The sequence below is a fragment of the Micrasema longulum genome, unplaced genomic scaffold (assembly GCF_059751315.1).
Source record: "Micrasema longulum isolate JH-2025_06_02 unplaced genomic scaffold, ASM5975131v1 h1tg000215l, whole genome shotgun sequence".
NCBI classification, from domain to species: domain Eukaryota; kingdom Metazoa; phylum Arthropoda; class Insecta; order Trichoptera; family Brachycentridae; genus Micrasema; species Micrasema longulum.
This window is the reverse complement of record NW_028277420.1, coordinates 795,033-820,399: the sequence shown is the minus strand read 5'-3', so window position 1 is coordinate 820,399 and position 25,367 is coordinate 795,033. Positions and strand designations below refer to the sequence as shown.

The window sequence follows — 25,367 nt, the reverse complement described above, 5'->3', positions numbered from 1 at the left end:
TAAGAAACAAATTATTGTATCCAATTTTCCGTAGGGCTGAAGTTCCTCATTGCAGGCGTTACTGGATGATGACCCAACTCAAACTCAACAGCAATTGGCAAAATCATTCAATGTGTCACGAGAAATAATCAGCAGACGTTTACAAGCAATGGGGAAGATCAATAAACTCGACTGGACGATCGGAACGGGCCACAAGACATGGCAAAGTTATTTTGTTACACGACAATGCGCCATCTCACACAGCAAAACCAGCGAAAGACGCTTGAATGGGACATCCTTCCGCACCCACCGTACTCCCCCGACCTGGTGCCATCTGACTATCACCTCTTTGCATCAATAGGGCACGCGCTCGCAGAGCCGCACTTCAGCAATTTTGAGGTTGGAATATTGGGAAATGGCTCGACTACTGGTTAAACAGTTTTTCTTGTATGGTATTCATAATTTACCTGAAAGTTGGGCGAAGTGTGAAGAAGCCGATGGCCAATATTTTGAATGAACAAAAAAATAATTTCCCTTGAAAATTGCGTGTTTTCTTTATTGCGAAAACCGTCAAAAACTTATGCATACACCTCGTATGTATATATTATTGCTGCATTTAATTTTTTTGCCCATTTTTATTATCACATAAATTTTTTGGATCGCTTATCAAAGAGCCAAGGTTTAAAATTATTTTAGTGTTATTGTATTTTATGATCTTTAGCATGCAATAACTGTGGATAATTACTACTATTTAGTGTATAAAATATTATTTAATATGCATCCATTTTAGGTCGATAGAGAAACCACAACATTGCAATAAAAAGCTAATTTATTCACAAGACAGTTTTATTTTATAAAAATACACATTCAGAGGACATAACAAATACAAACATAATTAACTCTCTTATACTTTATGATAAGTTTGCTGCCGAACAACGCAAAAAATACTATCAACAAAAATATGACATTCCATACAATTTTCAGATGGAAAACAATGTGGATATCAACAATTAAATAAATTGTAATAATCTGTTAAAAATATATGAAATGGATTTAGAATAATTAATTTTATTTTCAAAATCAATATGGATATTGTGGAGAAATTTTTTCATACATAAATTTAAAAAAGAACTTAAAAAAAAATATGTCGCTAGAAAAACGCAACATGTTTGGGCTTGACAGTTGTACTGTCAAGATTCGTGACAATGTACTAAACAAATTTGAATGGCAGGAACAAATAAAAATGAATCGTGACGTATTAGAGGCGTGGCTAATAGAATGACCGTTTTTGCTAGAATTCAAAATTACAAATTTAGAAATATTATTTCTGTGTTGATAAGGTCAAGGGAGATAATGAATATATATTATAATATATTTGTTGTATAGGCGTGTGAGTGGATTTGAGGTTAAATGAGAAAGATGGATTACAAGTGAAGTTATTTATTAAGCTATTATTTTGTACAGAAGGAATTTACAATAGCGAGCACTGGCGGAGAGCTGGTGGCCCGGCGACACGAAATTCCAAGATGAGTAATGAGTTCTTCCGATGCATGGCGTTTAATATCTTGTCTGAGCTGACGTTGCAGCGGACTACGCGTTGCGAGCCAAAGCGGAGTTCGGACTGTCAACCTCACGACTGTTGGTGTTGCCCTCACAGTTGACTTAACTCCCTTTACCTTGTCAACACAGATTTATGCTATTAATAATTAGCAAAAAAATTTTTTTTTACTGGACAGTATTTCATAGACCTTCATTACTTTAAAAATGTGAAAAAAAAACCTGATATTTCCCTATTGTCACCGATAAACCACCAGCGGAAACATGAGAAGGGTTTTACGTGGATCGAAATTAAACTAATGAATTACCGATTATAAAAATACTGAAGTAGGAATGTTTGATATAAAAATAGATACTTAACAGAATAAGAATTTAATAATGAAAACAAATAAATGAACCATATTGATGTTTTTTGTAGATATTTCTTGATAAAACTCCATAGTTAATGATTCAGATATCTTCTTAGGCGAAAGCGCTTGTTGGTCAAAATTAAATAAAAGTGAACTAAACCAAGGAGTTTTATTGATAATTTTATCTAAATCATAAAATAAATTAACAATTCTAAAATATTTTTTAGCTAATGGATTCTAGAATCTTCTGCAATTATAAATAACATAGTACTAAAATGAAATGCTTTGTCAACTCCAAGTTTGAATTTAAACAATTAAAAATATTTTTTTAATGTAATGGCTAGCTAGAAATTAGTGTAAATTGTCCTGTCGGGTTTCCGGTCATTTAGAAGTTCCAGCTTGTCAATTATTGAGTACTAAGGAAACGAAATAGAATGATGGAAAAGGGCCTTCATAAATTTTATGTTTTTTAATTGGTCAGTATTAATACCGCATCAAATATCTTTGGTTACAGCATACAATTAAAAAAAAACTTTTCAAAATGAAATCGAATGATAAAAAGATTTATAAATCGAATTAACTTTGCAGTGATAGTAGCATTTTTTTTCCAAGTTTATTATTGTAAACAGTATCCCCAATTGAAAACATACTTCAATTTCAACTCGATACTTTTTTAATCAGCGTGGCAATTAGGTACTTACTCTAAAAATTTCTATTATTAAAACGGTTTTACGATATCTCTTATAAGTATAATATTCTATTGGCTAGCTGGTTTTTAGGCTGCTAAATTGCTACCTTGTGGCATAAACTTAATGAAATAACCTTATTTTATAATTGTTTAAAAAAATTGTTACCCTGATGTTTATTTGACAAATCAACAGAATTTTAAGGATCATCTGAAACACTACACTATTTCAAGTTTAGTTTTAGGAAGCGCTCATTCAATAAAAATAATTTTCCTTACTTCATAATGATCTTGCCCATGGAGGTAATTTTTGGATGCAATTTTCTAAGAAAAATCTTTGGAAGTTAAAGAAATTGTATATATTTGTTTACCCTGGCAAAGCAGAACATCTATCACAAATATAAAATTATTTATAGATTTATAAATCATATTTTACTTCCTATATTATTAACTTATTTTCTCTTTAAATATTGGTCCCATTTCAAGCCCATACTTATATTTTTAATCCGTAAGAAAACTAGCGTGTATAAAATAATTATTTTTGATCACAATCTAATAAATCAATCTTATTTCAAGGATGCATGATAATTAGGTATTGCAGTATAAAAATAAAATTTAGCATCTAAATAGATAAATAATTTTTGTCACTCCAAAATAAACTATTAGAGTTACGCATGGAAAAATATACTTAATTTTATTCAATTGTGAAATATGCTAATTTAAGTCACAAGTCTCGCTTCTAGCCTTAAACATCGATCCCTTAATGTTGTGGCGTCACGTCTCGCTGCTGTCAGAGCATCGTCTTTTTTTGCTACGGCAACTTTTACCCTGAAGGAAAAAATCACCATTAATTTTTAAATTAACATTCACAATTACTTTAGTAACTTAACGTAAATTTATATCATACATTTATACAATAGCGGGCTTATTGCCAAATGGCAATTTCTTCCAACCAATCAATATTAATTATATTAACTTTAACATCAATTTAAATCTCGGAGTAATAACGCTCTACAGCGATAGAGATGCCATTTCGCTTTATTGCATAGAACAAAAGCATTGCAAATTTTTTGTTTGATAATCCTAGAATAATTTTTGTTCGTATGGGCGGCTCTAGAGCTGTAGTGTTTTTTTACTCTGAGATTTAAACTAAGTGTAACATCAATTTAAACTAACTTCAACAACAATTTTAAAGTTTTTTTACTTCAGTTTAAATTAATTTTACCTCAAATTATTTATCCAACATTAATGTAAAATAAATTTAAAGCTACAGGGTGGCGTGTGTAGGGTTACCATATGACAGTTTCTCACCCCGTTCATGGCATTTGGGTGGAGGATAATGAATTAACCAATTATTTTTTTTAATCTACCACTTGGTGGACTTATTTTTAAAATGTACTTGCTTGGCGTAGAGTTGATGCATTTCATCCTTGTGGTGTTGTTGCAAGTTAAGTAACTGCGCTCTCATCTCTTCCAATTCCTCTCTTCCCTTCATCTCCACGGATCTCGTGGAGATCTCCATCTCTGTTTTGCACTGCTGCTTCAACTGTCAAATATTCATCATACAGTGGTCAAGAAATAAGACAGAACAATTCTTATACATTATACATAAACGATTTACTAATCACCTTAAAAAGAGAAAAATCATTTGGATATAACACATACCCGATCTGAAGGATAATGTTATTGAAATTGAACACTATTAGGACATAAAATATTGTTGAATAAACCAACTAGTCCAAGAAAAAGTATAAAAATGAAAGTATTAGCAACTTTAATAAATTTTTGCTGTTTTTTTGTAAAATATTTTAAATAAATAGTAAAGAACATATCATTGTAAGTATTGTCCATTGATAGCGACTACCTTCTCCCATCTTTCTGGCAGCGTACGAATACTACCTTGAAAGAACAACTCATCTTTTGAAGTTATCCACGAATCGAGCCATTTTTTGGATTCTTTGGCATCTTCCAAGTATGTTTTAACTGGCCTTGCGGCATGTGACCGAGCGTTGCCACACTGCAAAAATACTTTGTCATGTCTCTCAAGCGATCTCGCATGATGATTTCGTTGGGTTCGAGGAGTTCATAATACACTACACGCAGCTGATCGTGGTGCAGAGCAGAGATGACGATTATGATGATGATGAGGTTCGGTGATGTTTATTATCGTATTATATACATAAAATTATGTATTTATACAAAATTTATAATATTTATCATAATTTTGATTACCTCATCGGCCTGCCTCAGCTTCCCTTCCAACTGAGTCATTGTTATTTGATTCAGGGCACCTAAAAAGTCAAATATTTTATAATAATGTACCTATTCTCATTTGTTAATAAAATAAAATCATCTTCATTCTCTTTCCGCATTTAATAGTGCATAGGGCACTGCACTGTACACCAATCGCAGTGTGTATCTTGATCATTTTTGTCATGAAGGTAAGATGACGCTTCAGGTACCAGTCCAGGTACTATCAAATATTCTGGTGTAAAAACACCTCTTTAAATAAATATTTCATGTCAACCATGTCGGGAATCGAACCCCAGACCTCTTGCATGGTAGGCAAACGCGCTGACCATTCCGCCACGAGGCCGATTATAAAATAAAATAGAATACAAGAATATCTCACATTGTTCCTGCGCATTCCTCAGGAGTTCTCTAGCCTCCTTACAGCGTTGTAGGGCCGTCTGTTCTGATTCCTCCGAAGCCTTCATTTCAGTCTCGTACTTCAACTTAATTCGCCTGTAATATTGTCAATATTATTATTCTTATCTTAAGCCTAATTCCGTTAGTCGGCGCCCATTTCCCATTTTAATCCATAGGTTTGTATTAGGTGATTTTAATGAATCATGACTTGCCCATTTGTAACATTTATGGATAAAGATACATAAATGTATGTATTTTTAGTGGGTAATTCAAAAATGATGATTTTTAGGTTACCTAGTTGTAATTACCCCAAGTTATTATGATAAATTGAATGCTCAACTTGTCTATTTGTAGCATTCATGGAAGACAATAAAAAAATGTGTAATATTTTATTTATTTAGAATACAAACAGATGAACAGATTACATGATTATAAATAGAAATTATAAAAAATGTATATTTAAAAATAGTGGAGCCATCCAATAATATGTATTCACTTAATTATACTAAAATAAAGCGACGACCAGTTTAAACTATATATAGAATAAATGAGGCCCTCAGTATCAAAGATGGCCAAACGCTAAAAATAGTATCAAAAGCGGCCAACTGCATATTTAATAAATTATAAAAATACCCTTTCTTGTTATGCTAACCTTTTGGTTAATAGTTTAAAAAAAATTGTGAATATTTCAATTAAAATGTGCTATTACAGATTTTCGAAATTTTCTCAAAAATATTTATTTATTTAACACTTTATATACATATAAGGGCGGCAATATTGCCTTAAGGCAATTTCTTTCTACCTACCCAAACTGTTCAGTTTGAGAAAATTATAAATACATGGACATATTGAATCTTACAATTTTATACAAAAATTAAAAACAAAAAATAACAAAATAAAAATATATTAAAAAATTAACACTATACTATGAAGAAATGAGAGGGGATGGGAAGGAAAGAAGAAGGATAAAGGAACTATTTAAATATTTAGATAGTGACATTTCAATCTTGACTGATGTAAATAAAGAAGGGGCTTCTCTAACATTAGTGGGTAGATTATTCCACAATCGAGCGGCTACTACTGTGAAAGAGGAGGCAAGAAAATTAGAGCGATGACAGGATAGTAAAAGGGTTCTCTGGTTACTAGAACGAAGAGATAGTCCGTGTTGTAAAAGAGGTTGCAAGAGCTCTCTCAGTTAAACAGGCGAAGTGGGATTATTTAAAATATTGTGAAGAAGTGATAGAATGTGAATGTTTCTTCTATGCCCGATACTGAGCCAGTGTAGTTGCGTGCGATACTCGGTTATGTAGTCAAATTTGCGAAGATCAAAGATATAACTAATACAAATAATCTGCAATCGTTCTAACTTATCGAGTAATTCAGAGTTAGCATCTGGATAACATACATCCGCATAGTCAAAGAGTGGAAGAAGTAAGCTCTGGATTGCTTAACATTAATTGGCAAGAAGTTCTGTAATCTTCTAAGTGAGTGCAAACTGCTATAACGTTTACGACTAACTTCGTTAACCTAATTGTGCCACCCTTAATGCTTATGAATGATAATACCTTAGTTTTTGACTGAGGTTATGAATGGAATTTCTGTATGGAATCGTTTGACCATCTCTGATACTGAGGGCCTCAAATATTCTACAATATGTATATTAAAATAATAGAAATATGGACAAAACAATGAGACAGTGGTAAGGAAAAGAAGGAAATTGATGAGGAGTGGTTAAGGATGAATGAAATAAAGTAGGAGTGAAAAATTGCATTTGATTTGATGATGAGAAATAAATAGTGAAAAAGGACAAATGTCTATTCTCTGTTATTCTGAATCAAGCCTATTAGTTCTCTTCTGTACCTATTATATGGAGTGTTAAATACATCGAGAGTTTTTAGTAGGTAACTCATAAATGTTGATTTCAAAGTTGCCTAGATGTAATAATAACCCCACGATATTATGATTTGGATGCACAACTTGTCTATTTGTAGCACTCAAGGAGGAGGATAAAAAAATGTGTTTTATGTGGGTAACTCACAAATGATGATTTTGAAGTTACCCAGCTGTAGTAATTGCCCCGCGATATTTTTAGAATGGGTATGCATAATTTTAATAATTATTCAACTTAAACAATGGTAGAAGGGAGTATTTTATGTTATTAAGTGTGAAATTATCAAGTAATGTACTCACCGTATAGTTTCCTGCATTTCCTTCCTTCCTTCTTGCGCCTCCAACTCCATAGTATCGATGGCCTTTTCTATTTCTCTATCTCTCTCTCGCCTCGACAATGCCCGTATTTCTGCTTCCTTGTCTTTAATAATCGCTTGTTGCTTTTTGGCAAAGTCCTCTTTATACTTTTCAAATTCTTTTAGAAGACTTTCTTTGGTTTTATTCATCTCTGCCTAAAAAACAAATATGAGTTTATTTACTGTTAACAAATAAATATTTACAGAAGATTCGTAATAGTGCAGCCCCTGTGGAGTAATGGCTAAATCGTTTGCCTCGAGTTACGGAGTTTCTAGTTCTATACAACATGGGACCATAATACAACCTATTCTGACCAACTATTCATAAAAGCAAGGTGATTAGTCTTACGATTCAAGTGCCAAGGACAGTGAAATATTGCAGTGAAGATCCTTTAAAATAAATATTTATTCCTCAGTTCATGTAGTACCATAGGGTTCATAATCCATAATCGATGACACACACATGCTAAAACGTTTCACCTGAAATAGTGTGATGACCGAAGAAAGTAATGTCATCATTTTCAATAGAATCCAATACAACATTATAACCCAACGTATTCAACAGTATTGCACATAAGATCGGAGGCATCATTCTGCAGTACATTAACATAGTACCTACCATGAAGAAATGAACTACAAAGGAATGTCTCCTATAAAGAGACCGCAGGACAAAACGCTAGTCAGTCAGCCCAACAAGTTCAGTTCACTTCAGTCCAGCTCGATGAAGTCACTCAGTTCCAGCATGTAGTTCAAAAGCAGTATCTTCAATCCATCATCGCTGCTACGCTCGTGCTACACAACCAAGTGCTGTATCTTATTCGTCATGTAATAAATACGTATTAAACAGCAACTTCGTGTTCTCTGTCAATCTCTAACCGGGGTAGGAGCTCCAACCCTCAACAACCTAAATCCTATAGTACTATGGGACGCAAACCTGACTTGTGAAGATATGCGGGATCTAAGAGCTAATAGAGGCCTAGAGGCTGTTTGTGGACACCATTACAAGGCATCGAGTTCTCGACGTCCTGGAGGACAGAGATGCCTGAAAGACCTTCTTGGACACCATATGAAAGTAAAAATATAAATTGTATTCATCTAAACGATTCTTGAACACACAAATGGGGAGGAGTGTTTCTCACCAAGAGCTGCCCCCTCCTGTCGTCCAGCTGCCTGTCCAGAGCCCTGGCGCGCTCCTCCAGCGCCACCTCGCCCTCCCGGCGCGCCGCCCGCGCCGCCTCTCGCCCCTCCGCTCCGGCCCTCTCCGCCGCCGCGGCCAGCGCCGACTCCCACTCCGCTCGCTTCTGCTCCATCCTTTGAAAGATCAACAGAATATTTATAACAACGCATTCTGTAAAAAAATAGGGGATTTGAGAGGAGATGCAGTCTGACTTTTCTTCATAGAAACGTATTTTCTTTCTGGATTACGGAACTAGAACAATGATTATTTTAGACACTATAAATATTTTCCATTGGTGTGTCTCTATACTTTATTATTGGAAACTTCACTGGTCCATTAGTATTAAGTATAATTTTGTATACTCTATAACTATTAAATTGTACTGTATGTTTCCTGAATAAAATAAAATAAAAAGTATGGTAATTCGGACCATCCAAAAACTCTTAAAAGCGCCCAATTTCAACTGTCATCTTCTGACATACGGCAAACAAATACGATTCGTATTATAATACATGTGTATCATTATAATAATAACTAGAACTGTTAGACTATGTAGAATTCTGTTGTCATTTATCTAATTTATTTTGTGATCAGTAGACATAACCTGTTAAGTTACATAGACATTAAAGTTCATCATAAATGATCCTACATATACATATTATAAATTATTATAACTGACAAAAGACAATTTTTTATGCAAAATCCTAGTAAGTAAAGTTTTGTGAAACCCTTAATTACCAATCAAAACATAAATTGAAAGAGATGTTGATCTGGGAAATAATCAAGTTGAGCCGGGATTGAAATTTTAATCCTCTGCTTAGTGTTATTAATATTTACAAGTTCCATAGTGATCACAATAAGGGGATTCTACAGTATCTTGTTTACATTTCTACTTGGTTAAGTAAAAATCTGTGGGAGTTTTTCAGCATACCTTGAAGAAACGAAAAAACTAGTATCAGATGGCGGGGTAATTACAACAACTAGGTAACTTTAAAATCAGCATTTGTGAGCTACCCGCTAAAAGCACATTTTTTAATCCTCTTCCGTGAATGCTACAAATAGACAAGTCATGCATTCAAATACTCATAATATGATTTTGATGAATCACGACTGTAGTAATTACCCCACGAAATACAACCTACCTTTCAGAAGCGAGCAAGCGTTCCCTATCGAGCTCATCTTCTAAGTGCCGAGTGGCATTCTCTTTAAGTGTTCTAATCTCCTTGGCATGCCGCTCTGCAGCAGCGATGAGTTTAGTGTCTGCGTCCCTTTCTAGCGCCGCTACTTGCGCAGCATGTTTGTCTTCCATTTCACGCAGCTCTCCTTCCAATCCTTTGACTGTCATATCCTTCAAATCAAAATGTAAGAATACAATAAATACATCTGTCCAGGGTTCTGATTCTGAGTATATCACACAGAGAATATATTTCCATTTCTTAATCATACATAAAGCACGATTAAGGTCTTCTTATGACTTTGTATTCTACTACTGGGTTAATTAATAAATAATATAAATAATTCCTATTATCTACCTACAGTATGCAGTTGGCGGATTTTTTTTGTCGTATTGCCAGACGAGAGCCATGTAACTTTTAAAAAAAGCTTGTAAGAGGAAATGATCCACGCGAAAGAAGCTGAGGATGATCACCTACTCGTTGGTGTGACCAAGTTAGGGAAATGATCGGGGAAAACCTTTACTCAGCCGCGCTTGCTGTGGAGAACAAAGAAGATTGGAGACATTTTGTGCTTACCATAGGTCCCACCATAGATCACTACCCTCAGCATTGAAGAAGAGAAGAAGAAATAACGTTAATTTTTGAAGACCATGAAGTGGATAGTTACCTTGATCTTCTGAGTGTGTTGCTTGAGCCAGGCCTGCTTGTCCCTGTTGTGTGCTTGGGTGAGGCGCTGCCTCTGGTTCCGCAGCTCCAGTTGGAGCCTCTCGGCTGACGCTCGTGAGGCGCGAGTGTTCCGAGCCTCCGCACCAGAAACTGCCCCTACTAACTGCTCTGAAATTTCAACAAGCAATGTCATATTTTTAAAGTTACCTCCCTACCATATCACTATATACACCACTGTAGTGTGCAGTTAATATGTATAATCTTAATAAATAAAAAAATTAACACAATGTATATCTTGTAACGATTGTTCTACAAGGATTTATGTTATTTAACCTTAACCTTAGTGTCCTAAAAATACCCTCGCGTTACGGTGCTGTGTAGTCACTACACATTAAAAAAATAAGAGATTTAAATAGGGAAAAATGGAATATTTATATGGAATGGCTTTATTTAACCTTAATTTAATTCAAAGATGATAATATTTCAAATCTAACTGCTGAAAACATGAAAAAACCATTGGGTATCGCTAACGACTTGGGCAAAACGTGCACCCGCGCCAACTTCCCGAAAGCTACTGAGTAGATATAAAGTACTGGGCTACATGACAGACTGAGAGTATACTTTTGATGATATTTGTAATTTATCCCCGATTTCCGATAAAATGCTTTTTTGTGCCTAATAAGTACTTATTATTTAATAACAAATTATTTCAGTCGATACTTAAATGTGTAATGGAGGAATACTGAAAACTTGAACCCAATATTTATTATATTTATAAAGATATTATAGTTATTAGACGCATTGCGTACTAGCTACACATCACCGCGCACCGGGGAGGGAGGGTTAAACAATAAGTAAGCTTAATAATTTTGAGATTTCAGAAAACTTATTTTAACCCATAGTTTGCAATAAGGAAGCTTGGTGATTTAAAAAAAATATGTGAAAATAAACTATCAAACTTTGCCAAAAAATGCTTTAAATAAATTATGTATCATATTATCATTGCTGTTTTTACGTTACATTTGATAACAAGCGTTCAAAATGTAATGTCTAGTAGGCGAAAGTGAGCATTTTCGACACCTCCATCTGTTAGCGTTCAATCGAGGAATAGCTGTATAATAAGCTGCCAAAGCTGCAAAGACATTTGTGCAGTATACAGTGAAGATTCTATGAATTATTGACTAATTTGTTGTAAAATTATAAAGGAGAATACATTATTGACTAATTTTGTAAACAGCTACGTTAACACCCAATACATAACTGACGGGAAGTGATTCAATTCTCTCAAATTACAAAACTAACCGATCTTCTCCGCCAACGTCTTCTTCTCGTTGATGAGCTGCTCTATGAACTTCTGGTGCCTGGCGATGGCCTGAGCGGAGTGCTGCGCGGCGGTGTTGGCCTTGTGGCGCGCGGCGAGCCTCTCCTGGCGCAGCCTCGTGCCCGCCCTGTTAGCAGCGGCCACCAGGGCGCTCCGCAGGCGCGCGGCCGCCGCCCCGGCGCGCCCTGCCGCCAGGGCTCCGGCCACGGCGCGGTGAGCCAGCTCTCCCTTGCTCAGTTCCATCAATTCTTCCACTCTGAAATCAGAGAGACAAAATAATTGCACATCAGAACAACGACAGACCGTCATGCCTTATTTACACAGGGATTGGTACAAAACATTAAATGCATTCCCTTTACTGACCCGGGTTCTAGAGGTCTTTCGCACAAGGCAAAACAACTTTTGGACTGTAATGAATGGATGATTATAACTTTGAAAAAATATAAAATTTCTTCTTTAAAATGTACATTTATTGATTTCAATTCCCCTATCACCGCCAGTGCACCACTCGGTTAAACCTGTGAATGTAAGACCACTTGCCCCCTACCTGATAGCCCTGTATTTTAAGATCTTGGACCTGGAGGAAGAAATTTAGCAATATGAGAACTCTCGCCCTCCACTCAGCAGCTAGGCTCCTTATGGACCTGAGCTTGGAAGGCGAGAACTATCTTACAGGGACCCATCACAATAGATCCACCGATGTGATGTCATGAACTTATTTAGCACTGAGGGTATCCTATCTACCATCTACAATAATAAGTGCACAACAGTCTATATATTAAATTTGTCTGTCACCTAATCTAATTTTCTAATTTGTGATGGTGATGGTGTATGTTAGATAATTTGCAACAGCCGTTCTATACCAGCTCATACAGATCAACCCTTTAATGACATTTTGCAGTTTTAAGTAGGATTGTCAGAAAAGATAGAATGGCACACCACTCAAACTTTTTTGTTTAAGAAGTATTTGAGTTATTATGATTTGCCGGAATATTATAATTTTAGGGCCATTTTCCACATAAATAATAACTGTGGTAAAAAATCAAGTTATGGTATATCTACCTACCTAGGGTAAACCTCAGACCTCTATTCATTGAGTCCGCAACACTACTACAGGACAAACATTTGGTTTAACATACATATCAACATCACTCTCTTTACATTTGTAGGACTCACCCAGAAACTAATGCCCACTGTCAGCTGACCCAAAAATTACTGATGACAAATTGCTGACACGCACGAAAATTCACCAAATCGATAATCGCTGACAGCCAGAGAAGTAGTCCACGAAATTAAGTTCCCACCAGGAAGTAAAGTAAGCATTGGACAATATATAAGTACATAGTAACATCCTTAGTTACACAGTCAGATTAAGCATGTAGTTCATACAGTCAGTTCCAGCATGTAGTCCAGTTCAATGCTGAATGTCTCAATTAAAACGTCTACGCAGTTTACCACAATGTTAATCTGTTTAGTCAACATGTAACAAATACTCATCAAACATTAACATTATTTTCTTCTGTCCACCTCCAACTGGGTAGGAGCTCCCGTGCACCTTCAAGCATAAATCCTGCACATTCATACATTTGTACAGCGATTATTCCAACTTTGGACATGTCTAGGTATCAGCAAGTATTTATTGAATTTTGTCACGCCATAGTCTTCGTCTCAGTCTTATTTGATTTCTGCATCCATCAACAATCGCATCGTAAATCTTTTGCCGTTCTTTCACTGTTATTTTTATGAAAAGAAAAATAACGGGTAAAACATGGCGGGACTTAATGGACGTTACGTTATTTAAACGTAGGTTACTTACTTTAATGAAAATGGTGGCTGCGTATGTGATAATGCTGATATTTCTTCATTTGCTGTACTTTCTACTGTTTCGAGAAAGTTCACAATGTCTCTGCAAAAGACAAAAGGAAAACATTGAAATCAGTACTTTTTTCTTGTATTATAAAAATATTCAACAAATTTAAAGAACTTACTTATATTCAGCAGACATGCTTTGATTGGTATCGCTTAAGGGATTTCTGATCGTAGAGTCACCGGCAGCCATTGATGCACTGTTATTCTCAATTTCTTGAAGTACAGAATAAATGTTGGAAACCATGTCATCATCCTCTAAGAGATCACTCAAATCGTTGCCATCCAAATTACCACTCCATCCATTCGTCGGAGTGTCATTTTTATTAGTTAATTTGTCATTTTCAAATGATACCTCTTTAGGTTTTACGCGCAATCTAGAAGTATCCTTATTTGCAATACTTTCTTTGGTTACTTTATTAACTTCGTTAGTTTTAGAAAAGACTTCTTTAACAACGGAAGGCTTAACTTTTATGACGGGTTCTATTTTATTTTCAATTGGTTTATCAATGTCACAAGAACCGTTAGGATAGAGTTTATTGATATCTTGTTGGGATTTTTCTTTCATTAAATCGGGAGTAATAGAATCAGGATGTCCTCCTGAAGAAGTTTCATCGAAGGGAACATCTATTTTAGAAGCCATCCACGATATCACATCTCTATCAGTGTCAATATATGTGGTCTTATTGATATTAGTTGTGCTTTTTGATAAAGTTATCTTCTGGGCTCTAAATTTAACTCTTGAATTATCTTTTTTGAGTGGGGCGCTTTTACTGAGCCGTCTGGTTTCACTTTTAGTATTTTTAGTTTCAGTGTATTTAGAGTCAGTAGATTCATTGCTATTATAATTTTTATATCTAGGTGTTGATCCTCTTTCTTTCTTTTTTGTTTTTTTCTTGGGTTTTATGGGAATTTCAGCTTCTTTTCTACCGTCAGTGCTGTTCATAAATTCTTTGGCCATAGTATCGAATGTACTATTTTTGAATGGTTTAAGATCTCTCAGTTTATATTGATTATATTCATCTAAAAATTGTTTTATATCTCCTTTAGTTTTTATATCTGTATTTTTTTCCGAATATTTATTAGTTGTATTTTTATGTTCTGTGTGCTCTTTATTTTCATAATCTGATAAATGTATTTCTTCCATTAAATCATCATCTTCGTCTACTTGAAATGATTGTGGTTGTTTGAGAGGTGTGTTAGGAGTAGAACTTTTACTATCCCACTGATTCCTAATGTCTTTAAGTGTTAGGTCATGAAAATTGTTGATAGAGGCTATTTCCTTTTTATAATCCTCTATAACCTTCGATGTGTACATTTTAGTTTTAGTTTTTTCTAAATATTGAGGATATTCTTCGGATATTTCATTTTGTTGGTGATTTATTTCTTGTGGGGGTGATTCAGAAATCGTTTCTGGATTTTTATCCTTCCCATTACTGTTTAATTGTTGGTCATGTTTCAAAACAGTTTTGTCCGAAACAAGTTCTGGATGATTTAAAACATCATAAGAATAATCCATGTTCACATCAGGAATTTTAGTATTACTAGTATCATTGTTATTGCTTTGTCCATAATTTTCCAGTTTAATATCATCTCTATCCACGGTATTACAAATCTTCTCTGATTTATTGAGTAAATAGTTTTTACTTGTATCATGCTCCGGTAGAGTATTATCAAAACTCTGCTCAGTCTTATCTCCTGTCTCATTAATATTTTTTTCTCCATAAATGTACTTGGAAGCCTCATCTGTCAATACCCTTTTAGGACTTTCATAATGACTTAGATCATCTATATCATTTTCCTTAGATACAACATTTTCTAAACTTGTCCACGTATGATGGAGGCCATTATTTGTCACCGGTTCATATTTGTATCCTGATGAATAAGGCTTTTCTAAAATCAATCTATCATTTCTGTACTTTTCTTCGAGTAATTTGAACTTGCGTTCTATCTCGTCATCCTCGAGAGACTGGGAAAGTTCCGTTTGTAAAGAGCTTGAATTAAATGTGGCTGAATTTTTTTTATTTTCCGTTGAAGTATGTTGATCACTTTTCATATTTTCTCCAAATTTGGGACTATCTAATCCATATTCATAAAAATCGGGAGATTTTTTAAATGAAATGCTTTTTTCTGTAGAATCCAAATTATTCACACTTGCGGAGCTTGTCGGTTTAGGACTAAAATCAGATTCCTGACTTGATTCTTCTTCTACTAAAGATAATTGAGCATTATATTTGTCCTGACCTTCGAGGAGGTAACTGTCGTCATCTTCGCTGTAGGAATTATGCATAAATGATTTATTTCCAAATGAAACTCGACCGGTTAAGTCTTCGGGCTTTGTCGAAGGATATTGGAAATAGTTTTCGGTGTCGTGTTTGCTGAGCGTATTGTTTTTATTAAAACTCTCGGGAAACCAGTTGATCTTCGGTGTCTTTCCAGACTTGGTAAGCTTGTAATGTCTAGAATTGAAATCATCACAGATCAAATAATTTTCTTCTTTATCGAACGGAGTAGATTTTTTGAGTGGTGTAATACTGCGGTGGTTATTAGAGAAGCCTTGAACATCGGATGAACTCGACACTCCACTACTTGTATTTTCATCCTTGTTATGAGGTACTACTATGGACAATTTCATATTTTGTTGAAGATCAACATTTTCATTTTCAACGGAGGTTTTCTTACCAGAGCCGTATTCTGAATGATTAGTTATTAACAGACTCTGCGGTCTATTTTTCTTCAGCTTTATAGAGCTTCCTTCTAAAGAGTTCCCTTTCCCTGTATCGGTCAGAAGGTCGAAAGTTTGCGCCTTGTTTTTTATTTTCGTTCCGAGACTTGTGCAGGTATCTACGGAACTAATCTCGGACATGTTGTCACAACCGAAGACGTGCTTTGTCTTAATGTCAGAATAGTCCCTGAAAGAAGGAGACTGTTGGTAAGTATTTGAGATTGGATCTCTTAAGAGTTTGTTGAACAGCGCGGAGGAATCAACAGTCCCGGGAATAGATGGAGAATCTCGGCAGAAATCTGTAAAGAAAAAGAAACCCCTCTCTTTAAATAAAATTGTTAAAGCGGTTACACCATCATCACCATTTCTTTCTCCGGATATAATAGTGCATAGGACAATGCATCGGTACACTAATCGCGGTGCATTTTGATCTTATTTTGTTGCAGGAAGGTTTCGAAGACTTTCGCTTAAGGAACCAATCCTGAGGCTATAAAATATTGCAGTGTAAAAACAGCGTTTAAAATTTATTTTTCATGTGACCCATATCGGGAATCGAACCCAACCTTTTGTATTGGATTCTCAATATGGGTTTACCTGACTACCAAACTACGAGGCGGACAAAAGGTTATCACATTAATATGGAAAAGCTACAGTTATGTTATTGTTTATTTTGCATAAAAATGTTTGCCTTAAAACAAGTTGTATCTAGTTAAGCAGACTAGACATGATCCAGAGAAATTTAAGAGAACCTAAGTGTGTATGTAGTAGATAAAGAAATTGTTATTTTTGTTAATAAACCATGATTATTATTATTAAAAACTCTTTTTTTTATCCTTTGATTTTGAAGATTAAAGTTAATTAGTTGATTTTAACAAAACCTAGTTGTAGTAATTACCTCACAATCCCAAAAAAGCCCCTATTAAGGCTTTATTAATATATATTATAATATTATGTCAAGTCATGCTAAGTCTAGTCTGGTTGATGCAGTCATCGTGTACTTCAGGGTGATTTTAAGCAAAAATATAAAACTAAATATTCATAGATGGAGCTTTTATAATTTTTTATTGATAAATGCCATTTTTACGTTTATTTTCGATGGAAATTTTACAAAACTTAGTTTGCGTAAACTTTGCGTTGATTGTAACAAATACCATAACAACAGAGATGAAGAATATTTAAGAGAAGGTAATATAGAAGTCTCGTTATCTACAGGGCTTATGACCTGTCAATGGCTGGTTTAAGTGGCCACTTTACACACTGTGTAACATTCACCATCCTGCCCATATTTGAACATCTATATTCCTTCAATTCTTTCATCTGTTGACTTTTGTGAAGTTAAAGAGCTGAAACCTTTATTTATGCGGGTGAGATTGATCTAATTGAATTATTTCACCTACATACTAGGCAACGCCTGAAAATGTTATTTTTACAATTTCTATACTTCTTCATCGACCAGGTGGATTTATCAACAATATTTTGTGTTTGTCCAAAATTTTGTAGACAAGGACTGGATTCATGAATGTTACACAGTGTGTAAAGTGGCCACCTAAACCAGCCATTGACAGGTCATAAGCCCTGTAGATACCTAGACTTTTATATTACCTTCTCTTAAATATTCTTCATCTCTGTTGTAATGTGTTAATATAAACAGCTCCCCAGGGAGTTGAATCCAGTCCTTGTCTACAAAAATTTGGACAAACTCAAAATATTGTTAAATACCATAAAAATATAATTAAGGTCCTTTTCACAAAATGGTGTAAAAAACAAAATAAGATAAGTTTTATAAAATTTCCATTAAAAATAAACGTAAAAATGGCTTTTTTAATAAAAAAATATAAAAGCGCCATCTATGAATAATTAGTTTCATATTTTCGTTTAGAATCGCCTTTGTTAATTTTAATTATGCCTTCAGTGTAATTTTATGTAAACTTCATTACATCCAAGCCGATATTCCTTGCCCGTTGAATTTTTTTTTTTTAATAGTTATTGTACCTATGTTATTTCAGTTTTGAGGGTGGGGCGGGGGGGCTCTTCTAATATTTTTATCGAGTGCTTTTCTCGACAAATTGCCCATTGCCTTTATAATTTAGCGATACGGTCTGGTATGTCGGTGACCTTTGTTCAGTGTTTCATCATTTCTAATTTTGTCCCTCAGACTTATTGCTAATATTTGCCGTTCCATAGACCGCTGTGTCAATATTTTAAAATTTAATGTTATTATTTTAAAGAATTTTACAAAATGGTTTCTTGTTGGAATCGAGTAAGAGGTTATAATAATACAGTACTAGTATTGTTGACATGGCAAATGTATTTTTTTTGTCATAAAAAACAAATCCGCGTGTTCCTGAGGGGACGGCGGTACTAAAAATACCTCAGTTAAAATCTGAAATTGCATAAATACGACTTTAAAAAAAAGTTCTGATTGTCATGATAGAGTTTATAAAACTGTTTCATAATATTTCGATATTTCTGCGAATTTCAAATTTTTTTTTCGTGTAGCGAAAGAATGGTATACGACATCGCGCTCCTCTCGCTGCTACACGTTGAAAAACACAGATCTAAAGTTACCCAACCCGTTAGCGGGAGGTACAGCGAGGAGTTAAGTGGGGGAATGCTTGTAAAATTTAATGCACAAAATCCGTATTTTTGTGGTTATTGCTGGAAATAAGCGACCAAATAGCAAAAGCTTGGGTGGCGTATCTTACTCGTACTCTTGTTCGTCTGTGTTGTTCTTGTCCCATATAAGGGAAGTGGTAAATTACAAATCTAAATAGTAGGCTACCTCAAGAGAACCGCGCGCTGGCCGTGCTCTAGGACCCGTTTCGTCTGCTCTAAGGTCTGGGAGGTTGTTAGGACGATTAAGGTATCTGCACAAGATTGTTCCTACTCTTGGTATTAGGACAATTAGGGTTTTTGCAAGGGATCAGTGTCATGACGAGAGGTAATTTTGCCTGAGTTCGATAAGAATCATGTTAGGATCTGTGTTAGGACTTTGAAAGTAGGGTCTTGATAATTTGATGTACTAATATGCTTTAATATACGTATCGTTTTTCTTTAGTTGCTTGATTGCATGTTGTATAGGGCAAATTCTTCTAATGTTTCCTATATGTATTTGGGTTTTGTGTCGTTGTTTGGCTTGTTTGTATTACTACGTTCTTCTTCCTTTCCGAAGCGGGATCTGGAGCATGCGGCCGCGGTCTCAAGTAAATAAATATTAAATTTTCGCTTAATTAGTTTTTTTTTAAATTGATAATAAATATGTGAAACTGAAGAAAAGTACAAGTCTTTATAAACAGTTTCGGGAAAGGGGTGGGTGCTTTCATTGACCAACGTATCGGAGATTGAAGATTTAACTATAGAGCGAATGAATTGTAATGTTTGCTGTATGCACGGGGGAAAACAACGACAGATATAATTTTTTATTGAACGAATTTTTATGCATTCTATAGTAAATTCTAGAGTAAATCCCCGCGGATACCCATGCACCCTAATTTATTCATTAAAATTTGATGATTCACCCTGTCAAATGCTTTGGAATAGTCGGTGTATATGGCATCTGTCTGATTGTTACTACTCATGTTTTGCATGGCAAAATCTGTGAAAATTGTAAGATTTGATATTGACTTGATTTAATGAAGAACGAATGAATGATGATTCGATTTGTAAGATTTGATATTATACATTTATAAAGTGAGAATGTGCAAATTGATGTGTGTTTGCCTAATTTGTAAGGCTGTGTTAGGATATCAGTGTAAGGGTGTGCATTGTGCATGTGTATGCGAGTGCGAGTGTGTAAGTGACGATGATTAGGACACTAAAAAAGATGAACCTTGGTGCCTGAGACTATGAAGATCGGGCCTGTCGGTGTGCGCTCTCCTCAGGAAGGAGAGAGCTGTGGGGGAGTGTGGTTCGGTTCCTGCAGAAAAAGGTCTTCGCTTGTGTTCTTGGATATTCTGAAAACGGTTTACATTAACAATTTTGTGTTATGAGATCTTTTTTTTCGAATGTGATATATTGTTTTATCTTCTGAACAGCAGCCAGATATAAAACTATAAAAAAATTATGGAAATCACTTAAAATGTAAATAATTACACATCATTGTCTACTTTTTCAACATGATATTAATTGTTTTAATGAATAGTGCGACATCAATTGTCTTCAACTTAACATTGACAAATTTAAAATAATATCTTTCTCGCGACCCAAAAAACCTATACAATTCAACTACAAACTAAAAAATACTTCCCTTTCAATGGTTTCATCAATAAAGGATCTTGCCATTACTATTACTAGATAGTAAACTCTCCTATCGTGAACACATTGATAGTATTGTAAACAAATCTCTCAAACTTCTCGGTTTTATCAATAGAGTGACGACGGACTTCAAAAATATCAATACCATCAAAACTCTTTATTGCTCACTAGTTCGACCCCATCTAGAATACGCTTCTCCTATTTGGTCTCCATTCTACAGGACTCATATTGACCATATCGAGTCTGTCCAACACCGTTTTCTAAGAAGAAATGGCATGGTTGCTCGGATTACAAAGTGGTAATTATTCCTATTTTGAAATAGAGCAATCTCCTTAATCTGTCTTCATCGGTGAGACGTAGAACTGAGATGGACCAAAATACTTAAAGCTATAAGTGATGTCCCATCTCTGGTGCAATCAATTTCTTTTCGCGTTCTCAACCATGTCACTGGTGACTTCCGGAAGTCAAAATCTGCCATTTATAAAATCTTTTAAGAGCAAATTTTGTTTTTATGCCCCAATGTCCAGAATGTGTAGATTATTCAATTTATCACACCACTTGGAATTCTTCGGGATAGATCTTCCGGCTTTTCGTCGATCTCTTCGCGACCAAACAGTGTGGGATGAAGTTGAATTGGCATGGTTTAGCTTGAAGTCTTATGTTTTTTGTTTTTATGAATATATACCATTATTGTTTTGTCCTTGTTTGTCTTTCCTACATAGTTTTATGTTCTTTTTGTTCAGTTTCTTGCATTTATGTTTCTTCATCAAAATAGTTTCTCATAGGCTCGTTAACTATATCGAGCAGAATTCTTTATTTTCGGTAAGGCAATCGGCATACCGACGTTTTCATTCCACGGAGACGGAAGTGATAAAAGTACTATCTGACATTATAACGGCGGTAGACTCTGGTAATCTGGTGTTGATGGCTCTTCTGGACATGAGTGCTGCATTCAATACTGTAGACCATAATATTTTGCTTGAACGTCTGGAGAAAACTTATGGTATCCGTGATCAGGCACATATGTGGTTCAGTTCATATCTTAATGAAAGAGAATATGCAGTTGCGTTCCAGGGTAAAAGCTCAACCAACTTTCGGGTGTCTACAGGAGTGCCTCAAGGGTCAGTACTCGGACCACTCCTCTATCTCCTTTACACTAAAGATATAGAGAACATTATCACAGAATGTGGATTGTGGTCTCACTGCTATGCAGATGATACGCAGATTTATTTTTATTGCAAACCAGGCGAGAGAAGTGTGCTTGTCAATTTAATTGATGGATGCATCAAGAAAATAGGAAACTGGATGGCTAAAAACAGACTAACATTAAACCCATCATAAACTGAACAACTGTGGGTGGCTTCAGCCAGACGACAGAATTTGATACAGGATACGGCTCTACCCAATGTAGGGAGTACCGCTTTACCCACCGTTAAACTGCTGTAAGTTTTACTCAATTCTGACCTTTCTCTTGACGTTCAAATTAGTAAAACGATAAGTTCATGCTTCTACCAGCTGAGACAAATTAAATGCACACGCAAAAATTTGCCTGTTGATGCCGCCCATCAATTAATAAATGCGTTTGTAGTGTCTAGAGTCGATTATTGTAATGGTATCTATGCAGGTCTACCAATGAACAAAATGACTCGCCTACAATCTGTATTGAATGCCGCAGCGAGACTTATTTTCGGAATCTTTAAGTTCAGGCATATCACTCCACTACTTCGGGAACTACACTGGCTACGTTTTCCACAGAGGGTCGAATACAAGCTCTGTTGGCTTATGTATAAGTCACTGCACAACTCTGCTCCGGAATATCTAAGGGAACTATGCATTCCAGATGAACTGGCTGACAGGCGTCTCACGCTTAGATCAGCTACGTCTACGGCGAGAGGAAAAGTTATTATACCTCTACGCAAACAGCGCACTAAATTTAGTGAACGCGCATTTGCGGTCGCAGGCCCTATGGCATGGAATGCTCTCCCAGCAGAGGTACGAGGCTGTGAAAGTGAAGTGATATTTCGGAAAAAACTTAAAACCCACTTGTTCTCTAAATCATTTAAATAAATCCGTAGCATGTGACAACAAAATAAATTGTTTTAATTCAATTACAAATTTAAAAGCTTCAATTAAATTAATTGAACAATAGAATCACTATGTAAAGCGCCCTTGAGGTATTTTATTACGAAAATGGCGCTATATAAGTTATCCATAATAATAATTCATGTAACTGTCGTAATTGGCTTAGGCCGTATATATAAAAAATAAATAAATAAATCATCATTCCATTTCCACACCCGATGATGCATAGGGCACTGTATCGATACACTAATCACAGTGTTTGTTTCTTGATCATTTTTGTATAGGGGAGACCAGGGCTAGTGGACTCACTTTTAACTTAGTGACTTAAAAAAGGGGAAAGAGCCTCTTACCGATGGAATATTAATCGAATATTGTAATTTATACATTTGACTATGTGATCATACAATAAAAAACTTAAAACATCTGCCTATAAGGAAGCAATCATGTCTATAGAAAACCCCGTCCGGTAGGTCAACCGACCCCGGGTGTGGGGCTTTTAGACTCATGGTATTGGGTTAGTTCACTCGTTCCAAAATAAAAGGATAATGTTAGATAAATCAAGTAAAAAATATAAAAATGCATGATTTATATTTCGATTATTTCTTCAATAACAATTATGTACTTACAGAGTGACAGTATAACAAACCAAAAAATATTAATTGTAAACTTAAATATATTTTTTTAAAGTCCCTTTTTGGATTGATAGAAAATGGTAATAGTTAAAATTTTAAGTTTAAAAAAATTGTAAACATCAGATAAAGGTTGGTAAAGGGTATTTCAATTAGTAGTTATTGTGATTATGCATTGGTTGTAAATAGCGTTCTCAAATTAGGTGAGTCGAGTAACTCCAATGCCGCTGAGTCGACTAGCCCAAGTCGTCAGTTTTCATTTGAAAGCATTATTTCCAGTAAACAACTACCGCTATTCACTCGCGAAAGATGCAACATTAGCATTCGTTATACGTATATATATATGATTTTGTTTGCGATAATAAAAAACAATGAAATATAAGTAAAAAATTACTCGACGAAGTAAAACATTGAAAATAAGCTCTAAGTTAACCGATTCATGCTTTGCGATCTAAAGGAACACAAAAATGTATTTAGACTTAGTGGGTAACATATTGTAACATGTATTTTAAAATATCAAATTAACGCTGTTCTGCAGCACTGAAACTGAAATACGAATCCGCACCGGCCACGTTCCAGACGAGAAAAACTAAGAACGCCCTCTGTAGAGAGTTATCACCGATGAGTCTACTCTAAGGCCTATAGTCATGGAATTGAGAATAATCCAGAAGAAGCGTAGAATCATATTTGAATACATCGGGACTGTGTCCAATAATTCCCCCACTATGCCCTACTTTTGCCGCGCGCATTTTAAGGTCGTAGCGAAATGTTGCTTGATGGGGAAAAAAATCATAACACAAATGTAAGGTAAATAAAAAGGAATATGTTAATTTCTCTAAAATTTTATTGTGCACTCGGAAAAATTGATTGATACAACAGAGTGGAAAGGGTCATTTAATAAGAGTAATTGAATTATTGAACTTTAAACTTAAAATATAAAACAAATTTTATTTTACATAAAACTGATATTTTTATATCACTTTATATAATATTTGATGTTTTGAAGATAATTTCGGTCAAATGTCTAGAACAGAGTTGTTTAATCCGAGATCAAATTTTCATTAATTCTCTCATTAGATGAGCAAAGTAGGGTAAAAAAATTACTACCCTGGCAACACTAAACTAATTTCCATTTTGTTTCTTCGACAATCTGACAGTTTCTGACATTTGTTAAATACACATTCATTTGCTAATTACACATGAAATGTGATTGCATCCTGTTTCTTTAAGATCCTAGCAGTATTCCTACACTTTAAAAGGACACAACACGGCATAGTTGAATTCAAATCAGGAGTTGCGCACTGAGCGACGTCTACAAAGAAACTAATGGGTCAAAACGAAAACCTTCTCATTTATGAGTAGTTGAGTCGCCTTCTGTTTGATGTGCGTATGCGGTTTCTGGACTATTCTTAATTCTATGCCTATAGTCTACTAACCCCGGTCTCCCCTACAGCATCAGTGTTGAACGACTGTTTTATTTAATTAAATTTAATTTAAGATACTGTTTAATTGAGTTCAAGTACTCACCAGGCTTGGAGCGAACAAAGCGGAGCGCGGTCGCCCTTTGGCTGGGGCAGATTTCCTGCCCTCATCAGCTCGGGAACTCAGGTTGATGTGTTCTCCATACAGCCGCAACTCGCCTCCGTCACCGGACCGCGAGCTCATGTCAACACATTTATTCGCAATTCGTACATTTGTCTTTACTTCGAATATAACGGAGACCTCGCGTCTTAAACCAACGTAGAAGCACACATTAGTTTGTTGTGGTTACATTTTTTGTTTCGTTGCTTGGCAACGTCGTGTTGACGTCGCGTGTAAACAATGCAATGACGTTATAACTTGTAATAATATTACGGTAATATAATATTATTATTAATTTTTATTATCTTCATGCTTAGAGACATTGGTATTCCACGACTTTGATGATTTTCGAATAGAATTTGTCTTGATTTTGCGTGATGTCGTAACTCCACGTTTCGAGGATTTAAAAAATGCTATTAAATTAT

General features: G+C 35.1%; 1 protein-coding gene across 1 annotated transcript; it reads right to left on the bottom strand.

Annotated features, from left to right (window-relative positions):
* Positions 1–186: 186 nt before the first annotated feature.
* Positions 187–25,124, bottom strand: dila (centrosomal protein dilatory). The gene is made up of 13 exons (XM_088243502.1): positions 24,889–25,124; positions 20,226–20,349; positions 13,794–16,695; positions 13,622–13,711; positions 11,787–12,061; positions 10,486–10,652; positions 9,786–9,991; positions 8,606–8,777; positions 7,411–7,622; positions 5,204–5,316; positions 4,804–4,862; positions 3,975–4,117; positions 187–3,399 (listed from the first exon to the last, which is right to left on the bottom strand). Exons 1-13 carry the CDS (start codon positions 25,024–25,026, stop codon positions 3,291–3,293), a joined length of 4,710 nt encoding a protein of 1,569 aa, XP_088099628.1. The 5' UTR covers positions 25,027–25,124; the 3' UTR covers positions 187–3,290.
* Between the last annotated feature and the right edge of the window lie 243 nt (positions 25,125–25,367).